Genomic DNA, 24663 nt, shown 5'->3' on the forward strand with positions numbered 1-24663 from the left:
TAGATTTTCAAATTTTTTTAAATAGCTTCTAACAAAAGATATGATATTGAATTATTAAAAAAAAAAGTTTTCAATCGACTTGTATTTTTTAAAGAATAAGAAATGACAATGGTATAAATATTATAAATCATACCAATTATCATGTAATAATACCTAAATTATGCTCATGTAAATATATTAATTATCTTGCAATAATAACAATCATATAAATATATAATATAATGTAAATATATTAATAATTATGTCATTAAATGTAATCATGCAATTATGCACACAATAAATATAAAAACATGCGAGTAGATATCATTCAAATATAATATTAATAATACAATATCATATAATATCATATCATGCAATAATAATAATAATAATAACTATGCAAATAAATATATTAATAATCATACAATCACACAAATAAATAAATAAATAATCATGCAATTAAATATATAATCATACAATTAATAATGTAAATCATGCAATTAAATATATAATTATGCAAATAATAATACATAAATCATGCAATCATGTAAATAATAATATATAAACCATGCAAAATATGCATTTAAATATATAATCATGAAAATAAACATGTAATTAAATATATAATCATGCAAATAAATATATTAATAATCATGCAATCAAATTAAATGTAATTATACAAATAAATATATTAATAATCATGCAAACAAATATATTAGGCAAATAAATTATCATGCAAATATAATATTAGTCATGTAAATTCATACAAAAATAAATACCATGCAATAAATATAAAAATAAGAGTAAGTAATTAAATATTATAAAAATTATGCAAAAACCACAAAAAACAAGAAAAGCGAACATTACCTCAACGGATCAAGGGTTTCAACAAATTTTCACATTTTAAAAACTGATGTTTCCTACAATAAATTTTAGCTTTCTTTCCAAAAACTTAAATTGGATCTTCTCGTAAATCTTTTTTTGCTTGATTGCCTTTTTCTTGTTGATTCAAAATTTTATCCAAATTTTCTCTTTTTTCAATGATTTCTATCTAATCTTAAAGCCAATTGCTGTGAGGCTTTCCCTTTGATCATAGATTTAAGGTCTTTTATATAGGGATTGAATCTCTTCTAACTTAGAAGGAATTATGGACACTCATTTGTGTCTGGGCCTAATGGGACTAATTTCTTTTATATTTTTGTTATTATAGTATATATTATATGGTATCATTATTAATGTCACTGTTATTATTATTATTACTATATGATTATTATTATTATTATTTTATTTTCCTTTTCTTTCTTTGGTATTTTTGTATATATTATAATATAGTATTATTAATGACATTATTATTATTATTAGTATTATTATTATTATTATTTTAATTTTTTTGTTCTTTTTCTTTTTTTTCTTCTTTCTTTTTTTGTTTTAAACTGCACGTGGATAAAAAAAAAAGAATCCAGATCAGAATTCCTATTCAAGGTTAATACAAAATTGTATCAATGTGATTGACTGAAATTTTGGACTAAAAAATAACGCTGGACAGAATGCAATTGCAAGATTCAAACTTGATATTGATTCTGTCCATTTCTTAAAACTAATCTTAAAACTGCCTATAAATTGAACTAAATCTATAGAAGACGGACAAACAGAAAGGTTTTTAGAAAAAATACTTGAAAAATTTTGGACAGTAGGGATATTTTAAAAGTTTTGGGATTTCAGGTTCGATCTGGAGTTTTTAGGTTTGATTTTAGGTTATTGGGGTTGGAATAAGGATTCTGAGAGTAATCTGAGCAAATTTGAGAGAAATCTAGGAAAGTTTGAAGAAATTTGGGTTTTTTTGGATTTTTTGGGAAGAACATGAATTTTTCGATCAATTTTTCAAAAACCGATAGGTTTTTTAGTTTTTGGTTTAACTTTCTGACAACCTTTTTAGAAATCAGTGAAATTTTTTATTTTCGATTAAAGTTTTTAGTGGGTTTCTCGGAGCATTTATAGAGAAAAGGAAAAAGGTTTCTGATTTAGAAAGAAAAGAGATAGAAGGTTTCTGAGGATTGAAACGCGATAGGTGGCTAATATAACAACTTGAAACGACATCGTTTTGGACAACTTAGGATCTGCGCGATGACCTGACGACCTGCGTGTTAACCCGCTCTCTGACCATACCCAATCGCAAGTTTTTTATTTTATATTTTATTTTTATATTTTGATTTTGTTTTATGTTTAACCCATTTTATTTTTATTATTTTTTGGTTTTATTTTTTAAAAAAAGTTATTTTGGCCATTTTTTTTCTAAAAGTTAAAAAAAAAAAACATGATTCAATAAAAAAAATATTTTTAAATAAAAATAAAAAAATCTTTTCAAATAAAGTTTTCAAAAATATTTATAAAATCCTTTCAATAAAAATACAAAAAAAAAGTGAAAAAAAATCTTTTTTTAAAATAAAAATGCTTGCAAAATAAATTCATGAATTCTACTAAACTATTAGAGAGCTTTCATGGGTTTAAATTTTTTTGGAATCTATCAAACTATTGAAAATTTTCATAAATCAATTTTCAAAAAATAATAAAAAATAAATAATTTTTATCTTCTAAACTATTGGAGGATTGTTTCAAATTAAGTCCTACCAAACTATTATGAGACTTTATTGAATAAAATACTTTAATAAATCGATGATGGAGCTTTTTTAGAATGAGACACTAGTCTCTATGAATACTCATGAGGTAAGAGAATTATCTTAAATTACTACCAAACTATTAGGATAATTTTAAGATTAATTTTTAATATTAAATTATTTGATAAATCATAAAAATGATCTAGGCTTAGATAATTTAAAATCAAATTGGTATCATCCTTTGGATGGGTGTCGTAAGAGTGTTACAACCTTTTTCATGCGTAATCGACTCCTGAACTTAACATCTATTTTCGCAGATCAGAATATGTTTCGGTAGCCAATCACATATAAACAAAAAAGATTGGTGACGATTCCCCTTCATTCATGTCTAATAGTAGGTCTATAGATTTATATGTTATGACAGTATGACGACTCCACTGGGGACCTCGAGAGTCAAGCCAGTAAATAATTCCTTATTATACAGGCCTTACTTAATAAATTTGAGATTTTTTATACTTGCTTAATTATTTATTAATTATTTCTTTTTCATTGTTTATACCTACTTAATTATTAATTTATTTTGTTCTTTTCCCAACTGATACATGCTTGTTAATTATTTATTGTATAATATCTATTTAATTATTTATTATTTATTTCTTTTTCATTGTTTATACCTGCTTAATTATTAATTTATTTTATTCTTTTCCCAACTGATACATGCTTGTTAATTATTTATCGTATATATATCTATCATTCATTTGCATGTGCATAACATAAGCTCTCCACCCAAGTTTTACCTTTAGGAGAGAGTGAAGTACCTATGCCCTCATGAAATTTCATGTCTCCGTATAGGTATATGAAACACTCCTACTTAGATTGAATTCTTTTTGCTTGTAGCCTATGATGAGCAATGATTGAAGTGCCTTACTAGTCTGTAATGGACCATAATGTAAGGAACAATTTGAAAATTTTTTAGAATTGGCCCAAACCACATATAGTAAACCTTAAGAGCCCAACTATAGATAAAGCCTTATTTTCCCACCCTTTGTAGTCAATCCAAAATTCAAGGTCAAGTTGTTATTTTACTTGCTGTATGATGTTTATTTTATGTTTTATTGAAGTGACTAACTGATTTTTTTGTCTTATTTTATTTCTTTTCCTTTTTGTGCATATTCATAAACATGTTCACAGATTGCATAATATTTTCACCTTAAAAGTTATTTCAACAAAAGTTCTTATAGACTCCACAGAACGTCAGGTTTACGCCTCATTTACACTGTTCAAATATGACTCTTCCATAGATGTAAGGATAGAATCAGAAAAAAAATAGCTAGAAAAAGGAGATTGTTTAGCTATCATAATCAACCATCTTATTTTATTGTAAATTTTATCAAATTAGAAAACACAAAAAAATGAAAAAAAAAAAAAGAGATTGCTACATGAACACCTTTATTGACATTATTTTTTTTATAAAATTTATCTAATAAAAAAATAAAAAAGTAAAAGTTAAAAAAAATTGCCCTGATATTGGATTGAGTCAAATTGAAACCCACCAAATATGAATTGTTTCCTATCCCTATCCATTGGCTAATTTTATTACAAAATTTATTTAATTAAAAATTAAAAAAAGACAAAAACAATAGAGTGTCATGTGGATTAGGGGTGTAAAGATATATTTGTACTTACAAGATATTCGAATTCGACTTGAAAAAAATTCAAAATTTAGCTTGATCATTGTTGAGCCGAGCTTGAGCTCGAGTAGTTTGACTTATCAATCGAACCAAATTTGAGCATTATAATCTTAGCTTGAGTAGCTCACAAGCCTAATCGAATTCATCATAATATTTGGCTCAAGTAGCTTGCGAGCCTAATCGAATTTTTCTATTTTAATATATATTTTTATTATTTAATTAAAAATTACAATTTTTCCTTAAAATATATATAACAAAAATACCCTAAACATTACTATCCATACTCATTTAATATTCTAACACTCAACTTATATGCCCAATTTCTATTTCTTTCACTTTCACTTTCACTACTACTCCCACTTCCATTTTCTTGATCCCTCTCCAAATCCAAGCGCCCATATCCTCCCTTTTTCGAATGCTTCCCAGATTCCCAGTAACCACCCGTTTTCTTTCTTTCCTACTATTTTGACCTTTCATCATTAAAATTTTCTTTCTTTCTTTATTTTAAGTTTGATTCGACAATCCTTGCTTAAGCCAACAATGCCCCTTTCAAGCTAATAACAACAGCAATTATTCTCTATTGATAACACCAAGTTTGATTGTAGTCCTAATTCCAAGTAAGGTCTCTGAGTTTTTATTTTTTTTCATCTTGAGTTCATTATCTTGATTTCTAAAATAATCCCTTGCAAATTGTTGTTCGATTCTATGTTAAAACTTTTCTTAACGGCCTCGTTAACTTTTGATTATTTATATTTAATTTGTTAAGTTTTTTTTATATAATTAATTTGTTAAGTGCAATTGTCTTGATTAGTTAAATTGGGATTTTGTTGTCAATCCCAATTTTTTATATAAAATTTGATTTGTAAATTTTTACTACATACTAAGATTAATTGAGTTCGAACTTGAAAAAAAAAATTCGGTTAAGTTCGAGTCGAGCTTTGAGCTCAAAATTTTCAATCGAGCTCAAGCTTGAGCATAGTAGTGTATTAGCTTGGTTCGGCTTGATTACACTCCTAACATAGACAACTTTATTATTTTTTCACAAAATTTATTTAAATTAATAACAAAAAAAAATTTAAAGATTAAAAACAAAAAAGGAAAAAAAAGGAAAAAAACATAATATGTCACATCAACACTTTGAATGGGGATTAAAAGTCAAAATTAGTAAAATTTATATAATGGATGGATATATTGTTTACATCTTAATTATGTATAAATTAAAATAATAAATAATAATTTTATTAATGCTATACATATAAAAATATAAAATTAAATAAATTTTAAAAATATGATTTTATATATGTTCAAGGCAAGATAAAACACCCTAAACCTACAATCGACTTGATTTGGAAAAATGAAAAAACTTTGATCCTATCTTGAATCTTTTAAAAACATGCACATATTGAATTTGGGGCAAATCGAAATATATAAAATATTTGTTGTTTTGTCATCCCACTTCTATTAAGGTATTAAATAATAATTTTATTAATATAATATATAAAAATAAAATAAATAATAAAAAATATGTATTTATATATGCTCGAATTGAGAGAAACACGATAAACTTGTTTTTGAGTTGACTTCAATTCTTGGTAAAAGTCTTGACCCGATGCCAAATTAAAAAAAAAAGCATTTATTGGATCCAAATGAATCAAAATCCATCGAATATAGACCTAACACATAAAAAAGAAAATATTCTTTTTAATCAAAAATATCAAATGAGTCCCATGCATAAAAATTTGAAAAATATAAAAAATATTAAATTAAAAAAAAAGGAAATACATTGAAATGCCAAGTGATACTCAATAAAATTTTTGTACATATGCAAAATATAAAGTATAGACAAATAAATGGTAAAATAAGAGGAAAAAAGAAAGTCAAATAAAAATGGTACATGTATTTATTAAATTAAGATATTAAACAATAATTTTATTTATATAATATATACATATAAAATTAAATGAACAAAAAATATATTTATATAATGGATTTTTAAAAAAAATAAAAAAAGACTAAAAAAATAAAAAATCAAATCCCAATGTGACGACAACACCTTTGTAATATCTTTTTAAAAAAATTAAGGAAAAAATTAAAAAATATTTTTAATAAATAATATCCAATAAACCTCACTTAAAAAATTCTAAAACTTATTAAGTATTTGAAAAAAAAGTAATTATAATAAATATAAAAAAAATGACTTGACACGTTATATAACTTTGATATCAAATTAATCACACATAAAAGAATCCAAAATCTTTAAAATATTTAGTAAATATATAAAAAATAATAGTAAAAATTAAAAGAAAAAAAGCAAACACATCGCATACTCTTAATATCGAGTGAGTACCATATAAAAAATTTAAATGATTAAAAAATATTTATAAAATTTATAGAAAAAGAAAAGAAAAGAAAAAAAGATCGGTGTAAAGTGAGTTAGACCTTTCAAAATTTTAAATAAAAATATTTATTAAATATAAAAATATAGAAAAAACTAAAAAAAATTTTAAAAAGCAAAAGAAGTTAAAAAGGAATAAAAAGAAAAAGAGGAAAATCGGTAAAAAGAAAAAAAAAGAAAAAAGCTTAATAAAGTAGATCCCATCTTTAAAAAATTAAAATAAAAAATATTTATAATTTTTTTAAAAACGAAGAAAGAATTTTTCTTCTTTTTAAAAAAATAATCTAGATAAAAAATATAAAAAGCAAAGAAAAATAAATAAAGAGCTAGAAGAGATCACAGGTATACTCAATGAAAAACACTATTTAACCATATATTGACATAATTTATTGTTTAGATTAGTAATTTTTCTCTAAAGTTTTCACTACATAATGAATATTTGTTTAGATAATATAGGAAAAAACCTAATGAATTGTTATGGGTTTTATAGCTAAAGATCAAAATATCACACACTGGGCTTCATAGACAAGCTTAGAAAGGGAATTTTTTGCTTAGTTAATAAAAAAAAATCAAAAGAAAACAAAAAAAAAAAGCAACTTTCTTTCCAAATAATTACGTGCCGCATTTAAAAATATTTGACTATTACTTTTGTCAATTTTCTAGGGGATTATGATTTTGGATGGTTTTAATTGCAAGTAAAAAAGTTCGTCTATGATTGTTCATAGATACTGTAGTCGATTCATGTGAATCCTTAGTAAAAATTTATAATTTTTTTCTTCTTTCTTCTATTCTCTTTCCTTGAGGTCTACCGACCATTGGAAGGATATACTCCAAGGCTCTTCTGCATCTGTATCGACAACTAAAGCCAATAACCTTGTGATTTGGTCGAATCAAACTCCCTCCCAAATTTAGTTGAAAGGTCTATATTTTGCCCCTATAATTGATTGTAATGAGACTTTGAAATCTTCCAACTCTCGAAGTTTAAATTTTAATATATTTGAGTTTAGTTCAATTGAAAGGTATGAGATTATAATAATTACTTGTACTATGTAATATCGTAAAAGAAAAAAATGATTACGCAGGAATTGGTGCAGTCCTAAAGTACAAGTCTAATCACAAGAGCATATGGAAAATGACCGTAGGAGGCTAGTCAATGCAAACTCCTAAGATACGGTGTGAACCTTTTGGACTTACACAAACATATAAACAATCATTTACCTCTTCTTTTGGGGTAACAATTCCACTTAAATATCGATAATGATAATTAGAATGTTCGGGTACTAATTTTTTTATTTATATTATATATTATATAAAAATTATGTATTATAATTTATGTTATATAAAAATATGATCTATATTTTTTATTTTTAATAAATTTTTATATAATTTTATTAAAATTTTAAATTATATCATTTTTATATTTTTAACATATTATTCATATCATATCATCATATTATATTTTTAAATTACAAAATTTTATATTTGATTGATATAATGTAAATTGTCGTTTGGATAACTAATATATTATCCAAGGGGAAATGCAAAAAAGGGGGTTTAAAATTTTTATTATTTTATTTTTATCAATCTCTCCTTTTCCTTTATTATCTTAAATATTTGATCATTCTCTCACTTTTTTTTAAAGAAAGTATATCATTTATAATTATTTTAGTGCAATTAATTAATGAAAATTTAATATTATGTGAAATCTATTAAAATTTTTATAAAATCTATACTTTAAAGTGTTTGATATTAAAATAATTTTTTATTGTTATTAATTAATTTTAAAATTATATTATAAATAGTTTTAAGTGAAAGCTTCCCCCCCCCCCTTTTTTTTTATATGATCCGTTTGCCATACTTGTAAGAAACAAAAAAGAGCAGTACTTTTTGTTATTTAAATTTAAATCATAATTGTCTTAGGTAGTTTCTAATAATTTGAAATCCAGAAACTACCAAGTATTTTCTTTGTTGGTTGAATTCCATCCACTACGGGCATATGTGACATCCAACATGTATAAGCAACTTGACATCTAAATAAATATAAAATTTAGTTCAGTTATTTTATAAAGTTATTTTTTAAAAATAATATTCAATAAATGTAGAATATTTTAATTTTAACATTTATAATTTTTTCTATTTAAAAAATTAAACAACGATTTCTTTTGTTAAAAAAAAATTTGGGTTATCTTTAGTTATAAGTACTGGTTGTTAAATTTAATTTTCCATTATATGAATATGAATATTCAAATAAAAAATACACTATCTCCATTCCTTTTTTTTGTCTTTTTATTCTAATACTTATTAAAAAAATTTATTTTATGTGTTTAATTTTAAATTTAATTTTATGATATTGAAGTATAATCATTTTTTATTAGAAAAAAAGATAATTTAAAATATAGAAAAATAAGAGTAATAGTTGTTAAAAATGAAAAAAAAAAAGTTAAACAAAAAGAGAGAGTAATAAATAAATAAAAATGTTATAAAAAATTGTTTTCTGAAATTAATGGAACAATCAAATGAAATTATGAGACACTTCCGATATGTTTTTGTGTATAACTGAAAACTCCTGCCGATGATTACGTAGGAATTAGTGCATACAAGTCAAATCACGATAGCAGGTTGAAAAGTACAATAGCAGGCTGAAAAGTCAAGGGAAAATCCTACGATACGTCTGAACCTTTTGGACCCAAACAAAGAAACGTTTACCTCACCTTTCGGGCAACAAGTCCGCTTAAATATTTGACAGCTGTACACGTGTTATGAAAAATAAATTAATATAAAATATTCAGATAATTTATATAATTATTTTTAAAAAATAATATTTAATAAATTTATAATTTAAATATTTATTATTATCTCGTTCGTTGGAATATAGCAACTTGCATCTTTCCAAGTCCTTTAAATAATAGTTTCAGTCCAAGATGAAAATTTTAGCATGAAGAAAAATTTAGAATGCATCAAAATAAAAATAATTTTTTTTTATGAATTTATGTATAAATGATTGATTGGTTATAAAATTTATAGGTTTAAAGGACAAGTAAATAGACTCAGACGAATAAAAACTAGAACAATTCCAAAGACTATAGATCAAATTCAAATTTAATATAAATTTATTTTTATCTTTTAATTTTTTTTCTAAAATTAATAAATATAACATAAAGTAATTGTCTTTGTGTAGTTGAGAAGATAATAAAAATATAAAATCTTTTTTCTTTAATTTTCAAACTTTTTAAACTTGAAAAAAATAATTTTTTGTTATTGTAATTAAATTCAATTTTTGATATTTTTTAACTAAATTAAAAAATATATATATAAGGATAAAATTACACTTGTTTAGAGAATCAAAGATAGATGGTAAATTTGATCCTTCCTTCTAAGTAAAATGATAAAATTGAATTTGACTTTATTTTAGCATATCTAACTTTCATATAATTTTCATTTATTTCAATATCCTCGTTTTGATTAAAAACTAGTTTTAGTTTTTTGAGTTATGGTTTACATATAAGTGGTAAGTTATAATCATAATCATTGTGAATCGATCGCTAATAATAACAAGTGGAATGAAAATGAAAATGAAATGTTAATTAATATATAAAATCATTAATGTTGTTTAGAGGAAACTATTAATTTTTTTATATAAATAATTCTAAATTTGTAATTGACTTTTAATTCGTTTATTTTTCTTTTTATATGACCTAATGATTTTTTTTTAAGAAATTACTTTTATGATTTCAAAAATCAAAATTGGAGGTATATATGTTATTGGTTGTTGAAATTAAAACTTTAAAAACAATTAATTGTGTTTGATAAAATCTGATTTAATTTAATTAATTAATTCAAAAAAAATTTTATTTAATTTTAAAAATGAATATTTAAATATTTCAAATGACTTAAAACTCAAATTACTCGATTTAAAATTATTTAAATTCATGTAAACATGTAAAATTGACTTGATCATATCAATTTTAATGCACTAAATTTCCACTTCTACTCATAGTGTCAAACAAATCTGGTATTTTAGTTTTTTGTTGATTGCGCATTTGAATTTGGAATACATAAAATATACTGTAGTTAAAAAGAAAAAAAATTAAAAAAAAAGAATTATTGTAATTCAGCCTTTATACTTCCTTTGAATTTGGATACGTATAAAGAACGGTATACTTTTGAAATTTTCTTGTAATTGGAAGAATTTTAAAACCAAGTCAAATCACGTGTGAGCCTTTTGGACCCAAACAAACAATCCCTGACCTCCACTTTTGGGTAACAAGTCCACTTACATCTTTGACAGCTGTAATACGAATTGCCACTTTTCATGCCGTTCTCCGATATGCAAATGAAGCTTTATCGTGATTGGTTTAAGGTTTTTTTTTTTTTCATAAAAAATTTTAGGTTTGGGTGTTATTAGTGGTTATTTATTGAGATAATTTTGAATGTAAAATTTATAATCATTTATTTTAAGTTATCAGATGTCGTATATTTTATTTTAACTTAAAAAACGAAACAATTTTGTATCCTAAAATTTTTTTACAAAAAAAAAATTAAGGCTTTTAATCATCATTTAAGTGAAAAGATAAAAATTTTAATCATGAAGACAAAATTTAGAATGCATCAAAATAAAAATATTTTTACTTAATTTATATATAAATAATTTAGTTGTGATCAAATTAAAATCTGGTAAAATTTTATTTTTATCTTTTAATATCAAATTTTATTAAAATTAATTAATATAACATAAGGCATATTTTTTTAAAATTATACTCATTATTACATCCATATAATCAATTTGATAATCAATTATTATATTACAATAAACTAATAAATTATAATTTAATTAAAAAATTAAACCCACACACAAAATTAAAAGTATTTGAATTAAAAATCTCAAAATTTTATGAACTCTCTTTATTACTAAGTCTACCTTATTAATCATAAAGTATTTGTCTTTAAATAGCTTAAGAAGATAATGAAAATGTAAAATCTTTTTCTTCACTTTTAATTTTCTAATTTGATTCATCATTAATGATAAATTTAAATCTATTAGTTAATTATTTAGTTATAAAAATGTTTATTTTTATTCATTTAATTGTGATTTATTTGATATTAAATTAATTAATTATATAAATACATAAATGATTATTATTTATTAAGACAAAGTGGTTTGAAAACTTTAAAAGAGAAAAAAGATATAATCACAAAAAAAAAGGTAAATCAAAGGTGGTACAGGGTAAGGATATTTTTGTTTAACCTCGCATACAAAGCCGAAAATGTAACGTATAAAGAACGGTAAACGATCATTGACGAAGACCTCAGTCTAGCTATTCTCAACCCCGCATTACCCCACCTTACTATTCAACCATCACGTACGATTGTGAAGCTACCGTCTATGCGTCTATAAAATAAAGCTGGCCATGCTCTACTTTACTTGCTCTCCAAAGACTGCAAACTAAAAATCAAGATACCCAAAAATTATGAGGCCTTCATTTGCATTTGCATGCTTACTCTTTATCCTTACTCTTTTCCAGTTCACTGCTTTTTCTTTCTCGTCTGTGCAGGCAGTGCTATGTCATGACGATGAGCGCCTTGCTTTGATGCAATTCAAGGAAAGCTTCGTCATCGACGAGAGCGCATCTGCTGCTTCCTCGTATGCTTATCCTAAGGTTGATAACTGGACGTTTCAAGGAGTTGATTGCTGTTCATGGGATGGCGTCGAGTGTGATCAAATCTCCGGTCAGGTGATAGGCCTGGACCTCAGCAGTAGCTTCCTTTATGGCTCTATCAATTCCTCCAGTAGTCTCTTCCACCTTGTTCACCTTCAAAAGCTTAACCTCGCACACAATGACTTCAATTACTCCGTGATTCCATCTGCGTTGGGCAATCTTTCGATGCTGACATATCTCAATCTCTCTAATTCTGTATTTTCTGGTCAAATACCGTCAGAAATTTCAAAGCTCGTTCGATTATCTTCCCTCGATCTGTCAAATAATTGGGATCCTAGCTCCTTTCAACGGTTGTTGGAACTCAAAATGCCTAATCTGAAGAGCTTAGTACAGAATTTTACAGACTTAAAACACCTTCATCTCTCGTACGTAGATGTGGCTTCTCCGATTCCTAGTGTCTTAGCCAATTTTTCCTCGCTGACGTCCCTTCATCTCGGGCATTGTGGACTGCTGGGCAAATTTCCATTGCCCATTTTCCATCTACCAAACCTTCAAACCATTTGGCTGGTACACAACTTGGGTCTCACGGGTTACTTTCCAGAATTCAATTTCACCAGCCAACTTAAAGTCTTAGCACTCTTGAACACAAGTTTTTCTGGTGAGTTAGCTGCTTCAATTGGAGACCTTGATTCATTGGAATTCTTGGGAATTGGTCTTTGCAACTTCACAGGGTTAGTGCCATCTACGTTGGGTAATCTCCCCAATCTCCATTTTTTGGATCTTGGACGCAATTTTTTTAGGGGTAAGTTACCGTCAATCGGAAACCTTATTTCCTTGGAATATTTTTCATGTTTTTTTGGTACATTATTTTCTACTTGAAGGTTCTTAATTGCTACTTCACAGGTTTAGTGCCATCAACTCTGGGTAATCTCACCAAGCTCTATCATATGGATCTTCAAAATAATTCTTTTACAGATGAGCTACCGGACTCAATTAGAAACCTTATTTCTTTGGAATATTTGGACATTAGTAATTGCAAATTCACAGGATTAGTTCCAGCTATGCTGGGTAATCTCACCAAGCTCACGGTTTTGGATCTTGGAAATAATCTTTTTAGAGGTGAGTTACTTGTCTTAATTGGAAAATCATTATTTCTTTCCAATTATTGAAGTTAGGCACTGTATTTCAAAAGGTTAGTGCCATCAAGCTTAAATATTTGGGTCTTCAAAATAATTCTTTTTGGAACAAATTTATCATATGTGCATGCATGCATAGTCCAACTGGAAGAATGGAGTTGAACTCCTCCCTAAATGTTTTACATTTGATCAAAAAAAAAACCTTTCTTTTTGGCCCTGAGATATATTTTCTTCCATCGATCATTTCTTGCAAATCTGACTGAATTTATTGTAATCATTTTACAGGTTCTATTCCTCCTAAGCTAACGAACCTGTCCCAATTAACTTATTTGAACCTAATGGAAAATATGCTAGAAGGGTCAGTTCCAAGCTCAATCTCGAGACTCAAGAAACTAGAATTTTTACACTGTGACAAAAATAGATTGGGTGGCATTGTGGAGCTTGATACATTTCTTGAGCTAAAACATTTGAAGTATCTGTTTCTATCCTTAAATAATTTCTATTTAATTTCAAGAAATAATACCAATGCCACCAGTCCTCAGCTTGTTGATATAGGATTGCGTTACTGCCATCTAAGAGGGTTCCCAGATTTCTTGCGTCACCAACATCAATTGCAACTTCTTGATCTTTCTTCCAACAACATTCAGGGCCAGATACCGAAATGGCTGTCGAAAGTGAGCATTGAAACTCTGTTATTTTTAGACCTTTCAAACAACTCTCTAACCGGTTTTGATGAATTTCCGGTTGTTCTTCCGTGGTCCAAATTATACTATCTAAAACTTGATTCCAACATTCTCCAAGGTTCACTCCCAGTTCCACCCTTGTCTACTTGTTTCTATTCCATCTCAAACAATTCCATCACCGGAGAAATCCCACAACTCTTGTGCAACCTGAGCTCTCTTTCTATTCTTGATGTTTCCCTTAATAACTTGAGTGGTGAGATCCCTTTATGTTTGAGCAACTTTAGCGAGTACTTATTGGTACTGAGGGTGCGCTCCAACAACTTTCATGGTCCCATTCCACGTAGTTGGGCGAGTGGAAACAGATTAAAGATGATAGATTTGGGCAAAAACAAATTTCAAGGAAAGATACCAAGATCGCTGATGGAGTGTAGAATGTTAGAATATCTTGATCTCGGGAACAATCAGATTAGCGATGCATTCCCTTCATGGCTGGGCACTCTTCCAGAGTTGAATATTCTTATTTTATGCTCTAATGCACTTTATGGTATGATAGGGGATCCTGAGTCCCATTTTGTCTTTCCCAAATTGCGAATCATCGATCTCTCTCACAACAGATTTAATGGGACACTGCCTTCAGGCTACTTTGAAAGATGGAATACCATGAGAAGTCTTGATGTCAGGAACTCATCAGCTAGTTACCTGCTTGAATACTTGGATATGAGGATCAATGTAATGCATGTTCCCAGGTATTATATTTATTCCATGACAATTACAAACAAAGGCACAGAAATGCTGTACCCAAAGATCATTCAAACTCTTGTAGCCATTGATCTCTCGAGCAACAGATTTGATGGAGAAATTCCAGAATCCATTGGGAGTCTCAAAGAGCTTTACTCGCTCAATTTTTCGAATAACATTCTTGTTGGCCGAATACCATCAGCTATAGCGAAGCTAACGAATCTCGAAGCTTTGGACCTTTCTCAGAACAAGCTAGCTGGAAGAATTCCTTGGGAGTTGAGTACACAACTCACTTTCCTTGAGGTTCTCAACGTCTCCTATAATCATCTCACAGGACCTATACCGCAAGGTCACCAATTCGATACTTTCCAAAGTAGTTCCTTTGAAGGAAATCTTGGGTTGTGTGGAAAACCGTTGCTAAAAGAATGTGACAGTAGTTCTGGAGCCTTGCCACCTCCTTCATCTTCAATTTCTGAAGACTCTGGATTTCTCGTTGGATTGCATTGGAAAGTAGTCTTGCTGGGTTATGGAAGCGGATTCCTCATTGGAGTGACGATTGGGCATGTTGTGACCACTAGGAAAAGTGATTGGTTTGCCAAGACTTTCTCCAAAATTAGTCGTGGAAGAACGCATAGGAGGTGAATAAATGCAAAAAAGTGGACTTTGCTGTGTCATATATTATTAAGCTATGTATAGTGATGATAGAACGGTACGCCCAATTTCCTTTTTCCTTTGCAGATCATCGCCAGTCTTGTTGTAATGAAAGAAGTAGAGATGGAAGGAAATCATTAATCCGAGGGAGAGGGAGAGACAGAGAAACAGAGATCAGTTTCCATGTTCTACCTGTAGATGTAAGACTAAGGAACACCATACTTGAAGCTATCGTGGGCTTTGAGCCGTTTTGTATTTGTGTTAGGGATTTTCGATTGTTTCTAAACAGCTTCTAACAAAAGATACGATAATGAATTATAAAAAAAAAGTTTTCAATCGACTTGTATTTTTTAAAGAATAAAAAAATGACGATGGCATAAATATGTAGAAGGATAAAAATTGTATTAAAAAGACCTTGCCTAAAACAAATTTATTAAGAATAAGATTTGACAAAAAAAAAAAAAAATCTAGTTGGAATAGAACTTTGAAAGCTCATCCTCTATTTAAAGATGTTTAATTTGCCTCGCCATGGGAATATTCATGCAATTGTCGTTAGAATAGTTTTGCTTCTATCCCATGTGTTAAGAGCTAGCAAACATAGAAAAGGACAAGCGATATTCTGTTACCAGAAGATTCGGCTTAGCATCTTTTCATTTTTTAAGAAGGTTTTTTTTTTTTTTTTTTTTTTTCTTGTGTAGTGTTATTAGAGATTAGACGCGTTGTTGGTTCGTTGCAGTCAAGTTTGAGGTAAATCTTGACACCATAAAAAAGCAAAGTAAGATTTGTTTTATCTACTGCATATGCATATTTGTGTAGCTCGCGATTTATATAGTTTAGGGAAGTAAAATTTTAAAATTTCGCTATGTTTACATGTATGTCTCCAATAATCATTATTTTTCTTAATTTTATTTGATAGTTATATAATTTTGATCTAATAGGTGATTAGTTTTTTATTTAATTTTCTAAAAAAGATTATATGAAATGATTTTTCTTAATTAGCATGTGTCATTTCCATTCAAGTTACGTCACATAATTATATTATTAAAAAAAATAAATTATTTATTACATATTACGTGTAATGCTTAAATCATAAATATTTTTTTAATAGATTTATATATATGATATATAAAAAATGTTTGATTTTTTCAATAGGGTTAATATCATGAATAATCTCTAAATTATAATAAAATATTTAATGTGATACTCAAATTTTAAAATATTTTAATATTGTATCTGAATTATAAATTTATTAATTAATGTGATATTCACTTTTAACATAATTAACTTCAAATGATAATAATTGATAGATAAATAATTTTTCAAGTATCAAATTAATTAATAAAAAATAAAGTTTTTTTATTAAAAGCATCAATATTTTAGACAATTAATAACTTTTTTTTTATGTATGATATGTTATGAGGATGGAATACAAATAAAAAATTATCTTGTCTTTATTTTATAGAATATATAAAATAATTTAGATTGGATTAAGGACATTTCATATAAACCATGCGTTGGAACATAGTGTGTGTCCTAACACAACATAACTAATATTTCACTTTTCATTTAAGTTTTTTTTTTTTTTTTTTTTTTTTTTTTAAATTTGTGGACGTGTATACGTTAACTGTTATTTGTGTTTGCAAAATTCATTATATTTCAAGTTAATTAGTACTTATTAAATTTATTTATTCACGTGAAAGAGCGGAATGATATATGTTAAGCTATATCACGTAAATCATTTTTTATTTTTTTCATAATTATGACAACAAAACAGTAATATATATATATATTTTGGAAAGATCAAGTTATTTATTATACTCATAATAAAAAATATATAAAATCAAATTTTGGATTAAAAAATTAAATATAAATAATATATTCTTTTAACACATGTACAATCTTAAAAAAAATAATAAAATCCAATACTTAAAATTCTAATATGTCTTAAATTGGTTTTGCGGTACATGGTTAAAACTTAAAAGGAGGATTTGATAATTTTTTTGAATTAATTTCTGATTTGGAGAGTGAATTGATTAGAACCACTGAATTAATTATTCCAACGTGTTTCGTGTTAGCCTCTCCCGACGAAAGTCTGGTGGGATAAGAAACGAGTCAAGCTGATAGGTCATTGCTCACTTTTGGAAAAAGACCTTACAAAATTATTTCACATTTTCAGGTCCGTGCTTTATTTATTTTCTAAACTTTTAGTCTATCAATGTCGGCCACAAAGGAAGGGTATCTTACACTTTTGACTGCCACATCTCAAAACTCTTTTCGATTGAATTTTCTTTTTTTTTTTTTTTAAATAAATTATATATAAATTTTTAATATCTACCAAATAATATCTTCATGAAAAATATAATACCACAAAATTGAACTAGATTCATATGTATCGATGAGACTTAAATATAAAATTTAAAGATTTCAACTAATAACTCATTGATTTAAATTTTAATTTTTAAAATAATGTATGTACCTTTCTGGTATATATTTTATTTTTTCCGCTGTACATATATTAGCATTTTCTTTATATATTTTCAATTGGTACAACTTAATGTCTTATTTGAAAGTTAAAATAATTTTTATTACTCATAATTATAAATATTTGTTTAAGTAAATCAAATGCAAAGACTTTAGACAATCTTTCTTTGCAATTGAGATTTAGATTTTTTCACTTAAGAATAAAATCAATCATATGTTCATTTTTTTATTATCTTGAACTTATGAGTTCAATCATATTAATTATGCATTCAGTATTGTAGAAACATTTTTAAAATATTAAGTTATTTTCAATTGTCAATTAATCCAAATTCAAAATCTATGCACCAATCGAAAGCATTACCTTTTAAAAAGCGATTAAATTGCTTGACATAAGATGCCAACATTGTTGCAAGTTTTCACCAAGTGTGCAACATGTATTAAATTTTCTTTATAATCAACATGTTGAAACTTTAGAAGTTGATAGTTTTTGGGCATCTTCATGCAATCAATACTTTGACAGTAAACTTTGCGTAAGAGAAGGAAAGCAGAACAACACTTTCACTTGATGTTTGATGAGCTTCTTGAGTTAGTCAGTAGAAACTTCTTGAAATTCTTATTCAGTTGTCTTTGTGGAAATTTAACAAATTCTTGAAGAATTTGATGTTGATTTGGTTTGCATCAACTTGGTTGTTTCCACGTAACTTTCAATTTTTGTCATTACGGAAGCAATTGGACCACCCCTTTATTTGATACTTACTGCAAGAAATGCAACTTGTTACTTTAGGGAAGTTGCGTCGGTTGTCACGATAGCCTTGTTGCGAGGGATTCCACAAAATTTGCAAGAAATGCAATTAATTTGTTCTTTATCTTTTAAAGAAGTTGTGTCAGTTGTCATAACAACTTTGTTGAGAAAGATTCCACAAATTCAGGAAGAAGTGCACAAATTTCGCAATAATTGCACCTTATACTTCTAGGAAGTCGTGCTAGTGTCATGACAGCCACTACTTCATTTCAAGATAATTTTTTGAAGTGATGATGCATAAATTTTTATGAGTGAAGAAAAAATATGTGACGTACATAGATTGTCACCTACTTTGTTTATGCCTTCTGACTTGAATGGATGATGGTAGACCATTCAAGTTTCTTTTCTATCGCCTTTTCTTTTTGATAATTATTTACCGGAGACAACCCCCAACATTACATTTCCCCAAATATTAATTTACACATGCTTTGTCATAATTAAATAGGAATTATTGACATTCCATATATCTTGAGGGGTTCAAAGTCCTATAGGACAACATGTTTCTACTAGTAACTTTTTTTTTTTTTGGTGAGCATATGTTTCCACGTTCTATTTTTACATTATGTGAAATTCATCAAAACAATTGCAGTTATCATATAGTGGCATTAAATGTGATAGGGTCTTGAAATTGAAAGAAAAATCATTTTCAGTGGACTTACTTTTGTTGATTAAACGTATAATATATAGACTAAACATATATAATTAATCGGCACATCTTAAAGAATATTGTTCTATGAGCAGTTAGAATTCATTAATGAGGGGTTAAGATTTCGTTGATCTCTTAAGAATGCTTAGGTTGTTTTCTAGAATAAATATTAGCTTTGTTTTTACTTTACATAACCTAGACATTAACTAGCTTTTGTTATCGAACCCTGTATTACATTTTGATTGTTTGAGACAGATGTTTATGTTATCTAAGATCAGCTGTGAACTCTATGTATCCTTGTACATTGCACATCTGTACATTGACATTTTTTATTACATTTTGGATGTTTTGTTATGTACATTGTACATTGCACATTGTACATTGACATTGATAGACTAAAAGTTTAGAAAATAAATAAAGCACGGACCTGAAAATGTGAAATAATTTTGCAAGGTCCTTTTTCAAAAGTGAGCGACGACCTATCAGCTTGACTCGTTTCTTACCCCACCAGACTTTCGTCGGGAGAGGCTAACACGAAACACGTTGGAATATTTTAAAACCATTAAAATATTTAATAAATATATAAAAAAATAACAGTGTAAAAAAAAAGGCAAACACATTTCATACTTTTAGTATCAAATGAGTCTCATATAAAAAAATTTTATATCATTAAAAAATTTTTATAAAAAATTTTTAAAAAGAAAAAGAAAAGGAAAAAAAAAAAAAGATTGGTATAAAGTGGGTCACACCTTTAAAAAATTTTAACAAAAAATATTTATTACATATAAAATATATAAAAAAAACTAAAAAATTTTTAACAAGCAAAAAAAGTTTAAAAAAAATAAAATAAAAGTTAAAAAGGAATAAAAAAACGAAAAATTTGGTAAAAAGAAAAAAAAAATGAAAAAAGCTTAATAAAATAGATCCCATCTTTAAAAAATTAAAATAAAAATATTTATAAATATTTTAAAAAGAAGAAAAAATTAAAATAATCTAAAAAAATAAAAAAAAAGCAAAGAAAAGTAAATAGAGAGCTAGAAGAGATGCCACGTGGCAACTCAATGAAAATAACTTTTTAATCATATATTAATAAAGTTTATTGTTTAGATTAGTAATTGTTCTCCAAAATTTTCACTACATAATGAATATTTGTTTTAATAATATAGGAAAAAATCTATTGAATTGTTATGGGTTTTATCGTTGAAGATCAAAATATCATACCTTGGGCTCCACGAACAAGCTTAGAAAGAGATATTTTTGTTTAGCTAATAACAAAATTGAAAGAAAACAAAAAAAAAAAAGCTTTTTTTTTTTTTTTTTTTCAGGTAGTTACATGCCACATTTAAAAAGATTTGACAATTGGTTTGTCAACTTTCTAGAGGTTAAGGATTTTTAATGGTTTTAATCGCTGGTGAGAAAATTGATCTATGATTGTTCATAGATATTTTAACCAATTTATGTGGGTCCCCAGTAAAATTTATACATAAAATGTTTATAATTTTTTACCTTTCTTTTCGATTCTCTCTCCTTAAGGTCTAAGGCTCTTTTACATCGGTGTCGACAACTAGAGCCAATGACCTTATGACTTGGTCGAATTTAGTACAAGAGGCAAGATTGAGCTCCCTCACAAATTTAGTTGAAAGTGCTACATTTGGCCCCTATAATGCTATTCGACACCATGAAAGGCAATCCAACACTTTTTAAATTAGATCAGCGATAAGAAGCCAATTTTATTGCTCCCCACAATTCGTTTCTCTTTCTCTCCTCATTTTCTTTTCTTTTCTTTTTAAAAGTTTTCTTTATTTTTCTCTCCCTAATTTTTGTTAAACATAATTGTAAGAAAATCTCTTAATTCAAATAATATATTAAAAATAACTTTAAAATGAAGTTTTAAATTTAAAATTATCAAAAATTATTTTAAAAATAAATTTCATATATCAAACATAATAAAAAAAATATTTAGTTTACAGAATTTAAGATTTCAATTAAGAAAATGATTCCCTCGTACTTTTTTTGATAGATTCCATATAATAAAAGATTTCGACATTAGATTTAAAATAAGATAACATAAAATTTTTATATTTGATTTAGGAAATCTAAAATTATTTGATTAATTTTTTTATTATATTATATTTGATGATACTTTACAAACAAGAGAATCACTTTACAAGAACTAAAATTTCTAAAAATTTTAAATCCTGTGAATCAAATACTCTTCAAAAAAAAATTTTAAGTTGACTTTTTATTCATAGTATTCATCAATTGACAAATGTGTTAATAGGTTTTTAATACAAAAAATTAACAAAAAAAATATTAACAAAAGGATCATTTTATTATAACATTAAAAATAAAAAAATTAGTAAATTATTTTTAAAATTATAAAAATCAAAACAATATTCATTTCAAAATTAAAAGATTACAAGTGTAATTCACCTTTTTTTCCCCCCTGTTTAAAGCTCCTATAAACATTTTGAATTAAAATATTGAAGAATTGATTATTACATCAATCATGCTGTCCTGTAATGAAAATGATGCAACTTGGATTGGATCCTAGACTTTTCAGCTGCCTTCTTTGCACGTGTGTTAGAACGTGGAAAATCGATAATATAAAGATAAAAGACTATATTTGATGATAAATATGATAAGATAATAATAAATTTATATTATATTTGATTTATTTATAAAAATAAATAATTATCATTATAAAATTATTTAATTCTCTCAAAATGAAAAGTATTATTTTTTATTTATGAGATTGAATTTATATATTTTATTATATTTTTAAAAAATATATAAATAATTTAAATTATATAAATTTTAAAAAAGAATAATTTTAATTAATAAATAAAATTATTTTATTTTAATTTTTATAAACATTAAATATAAGATGAGATATCATTATTCAATATAATTTTATTTATAATATTATTTTATCTTATCTTATTATAGTAATTTTATATATTAAACAAACTTCTTCTTTCTCACTTGTGTGGTTTTTTGCGGATTTTTTTGTTTTTATTTCATTAGCTTATCCGCAAGCCAACAACTGAAAAGTAATAATAAAAAAACCCCATAAAATCAGTCGCTATCAAATCACCAACTTTAGAAATGTCAAATTAAAACCACTCCAAAGTGTGTCAAATCTTAACCAATTCAAGTTTCAAAATTATTAAATATCAAACAACAATGTCAATCAATTAATCCTTCAAATTTGACTATAAAAAATAAATTTTTATCAATTTCATTGTTTTAATCTTATAATGTAATTAATTTTAAATAATAATACATAATAAATAAATAATTTTTTAAATATAATATTATTTAATAAATTTATAATTCAAATATTATATTAAAAAATTTTAAAATTTAAATATTACAGTAAATATTTTATTATAATTTAAAAATCATTCACAATATTAATTTTTTTATTATATTAATTTGATTTATTTACTATATTATGTGACAAATTTTTAACACCATTTCATTAAGTGTAAAAATTTTAAAAACGATAAATTAATTTTCTCAATATTTAAACCCAATAACACATTTTGGTAAAAAAAAAAAAAACCAATAGCCTACACTCATCCAAAATCCAATCCACCTCCCTAACACCTTATTTGTCCCTGATGAATGACCCAGTCCACCCGTTATACTTAATTGTATTAAAGCGAACTAAAAAGCAAGAACCATGACAATGAGAGATTGCGTTAATGGTAAGGAGACTTTGAAATCTTCCAAGTCTCTAAGTTCAAATTTCAATATATTTGAGTTTAGTCCAATTTTAAATTACTCTTTTTTTTTTTAATATACATATTGAAAGGTATTTGATTATAATTATGACAGTAGTAGGCTAGTCGATACAAACTCCTAGGACACGGCGTGAACCTATTGGACCCATAAAAACAAATAAACAATCATTTACCTCCTCTTTTGGGGTAACAAGTCCACTTATATATCGATAATGATAATTATAATGTTCGGGTAATAATTCTTATATTTATATTATATTTTATATAAAAATTATGTTTTATAATTTAAAAATATGATCTATATTTTTTATATTATAATTTAAAAATATTAAAAATATTAAAATTTTATTATATTAATTTGATTTTTTTATTATATTATGAAATAATTTTTTAACTTTATTTTGTGTAAGAATTTCAATAGCTAGGAATGATCCAATCCACCTAACTAACACCTTATTTGTCGAATGATCAAGTCTACCCGTTGTATTTAATTGTATTACAGCGAACTAAAAAGCAAGAACCATGAAAATGAGAGATTGTAAGGAAACTTTGAAATTTTCCAACTCTCCAAGTTTACATTTCAATGTATTTGAATTTAGTCCAACTTTAAATTACTTATTTTTTAAAACATATTAAAAGGTATTCGATTATAATTATTACTTGTAATATATAACATCATAAAAGAAAAAATTATTAGGCAGGAATTGGTACAAGTCAAATCACAATACCATATTAGCATATAGAAAATGACGGCAGTAGGCTAGTCCATACAAACTCCTAAGATACGGAGTGAACCTTTTGGACCCATACAGACAGATAAACAATCATTTACCTCCTCTTTTGGGGTAACAATTCCACTTAAATATCGATAATGATAATTAGAATGTTCGGGTACTAATTTTTATATTTATATTATATTTTATATCAAAATTGTGTAATATAATTAATGTTATATAAAAATAGGATCAATATTTTTTATTTTTAAAAAAATTAAATTAAATTATTTTTATATTTTAAAAATATTATTTATATCATATCATTATATTATATTTTAAATTATAAAATTTTATATTTGATTGATATAATATAAATTGTCTTTTGGATAACTAATGTGTTATCCAAGGGGAAATACAAAAAAGGGGGTTTTAAAATTTTTATTGTTATTATATTTTATCAATCTCTCCCTTCTCTTTATTATCTTAAATATTTGATCATTCTCTCACCTATTTGTTTTAAAAGAAAGTATATCATTTATAATTATTTTAGTGTAATTAATTAATCAAAATTTAACATTATGTGAAGTCTATCAAAATTTTTATAAAATTTATACTTTGAAGGGCTCGATCTTAAAATAAATTTTTATTGTTATTAATTAATTTTAAAATTATAATATAAATAGTTTTAAGTGAAATCTTTCCCCCTTTTTTTTTATATGATCCG

At 25.9% G+C, this 24663-nt stretch overlaps 1 protein-coding gene across 2 annotated transcripts; it reads left to right on the plus strand.

Moving 5' to 3' along the window:
* The first annotated feature begins 12089 nt into the window (after window positions 1-12089).
* LOC111294740 (receptor-like protein 7) lies at window positions 12090-15891 on the plus strand. Of its 2 annotated transcripts, XM_089743346.1 has the most exons (5): window positions 12090-13139; window positions 13241-13456; window positions 13759-14902; window positions 15002-15532; window positions 15633-15891. In XM_089743346.1, exons 1-5 carry the CDS (start codon window positions 12149-12151, stop codon window positions 15652-15654), a joined length of 2904 nt encoding a protein of 967 aa, XP_089599472.1. In that variant the 5' UTR covers window positions 12090-12148; the 3' UTR covers window positions 15655-15891. The 2 variants fall into 2 exon arrangements, with proteins under 2 accessions (XP_089599472.1, XP_022743865.2); XM_022888130.2 differs by having other exon boundaries at window positions 12091-13139; window positions 13759-15532.
* Window positions 15892-24663: the final 8772 nt, after the last annotated feature.

The sequence above is a fragment of the Durio zibethinus genome, chromosome 14 (genome assembly GCF_047325235.1).
Source record: "Durio zibethinus cultivar Kanyao isolate XHJ-2024 chromosome 14, ASM4732523v1, whole genome shotgun sequence".
Lineage (NCBI taxonomy): Eukaryota > Viridiplantae > Streptophyta > Magnoliopsida > Malvales > Malvaceae > Durio > Durio zibethinus.

What these genes read in the sequence shown, in the direction of transcription:
- LOC111294740 (XM_022888130.2), top strand. Translation starts at nt 12,149, where the DNA reads ATGAGGCCTTCATTTGCATTTGCATGCTTACTCTTTATCCTTACTCTT. An exon ending in TGGAAATAATCTTTTTAGAG is followed by an intron (nt 13,457 to 13,758) that starts GTGAGTTACTTG and finishes ATCATTTTACAG; the next exon opens with GTTCTATTCCTCCTAAGCTA. An exon ending in CGTGGAAGAACGCATAGGAG is followed by an intron (nt 15,533 to 15,632) that starts GTGAATAAATGC and finishes TTTCCTTTGCAG; the next exon opens with ATCATCGCCAGTCTTGTTGT.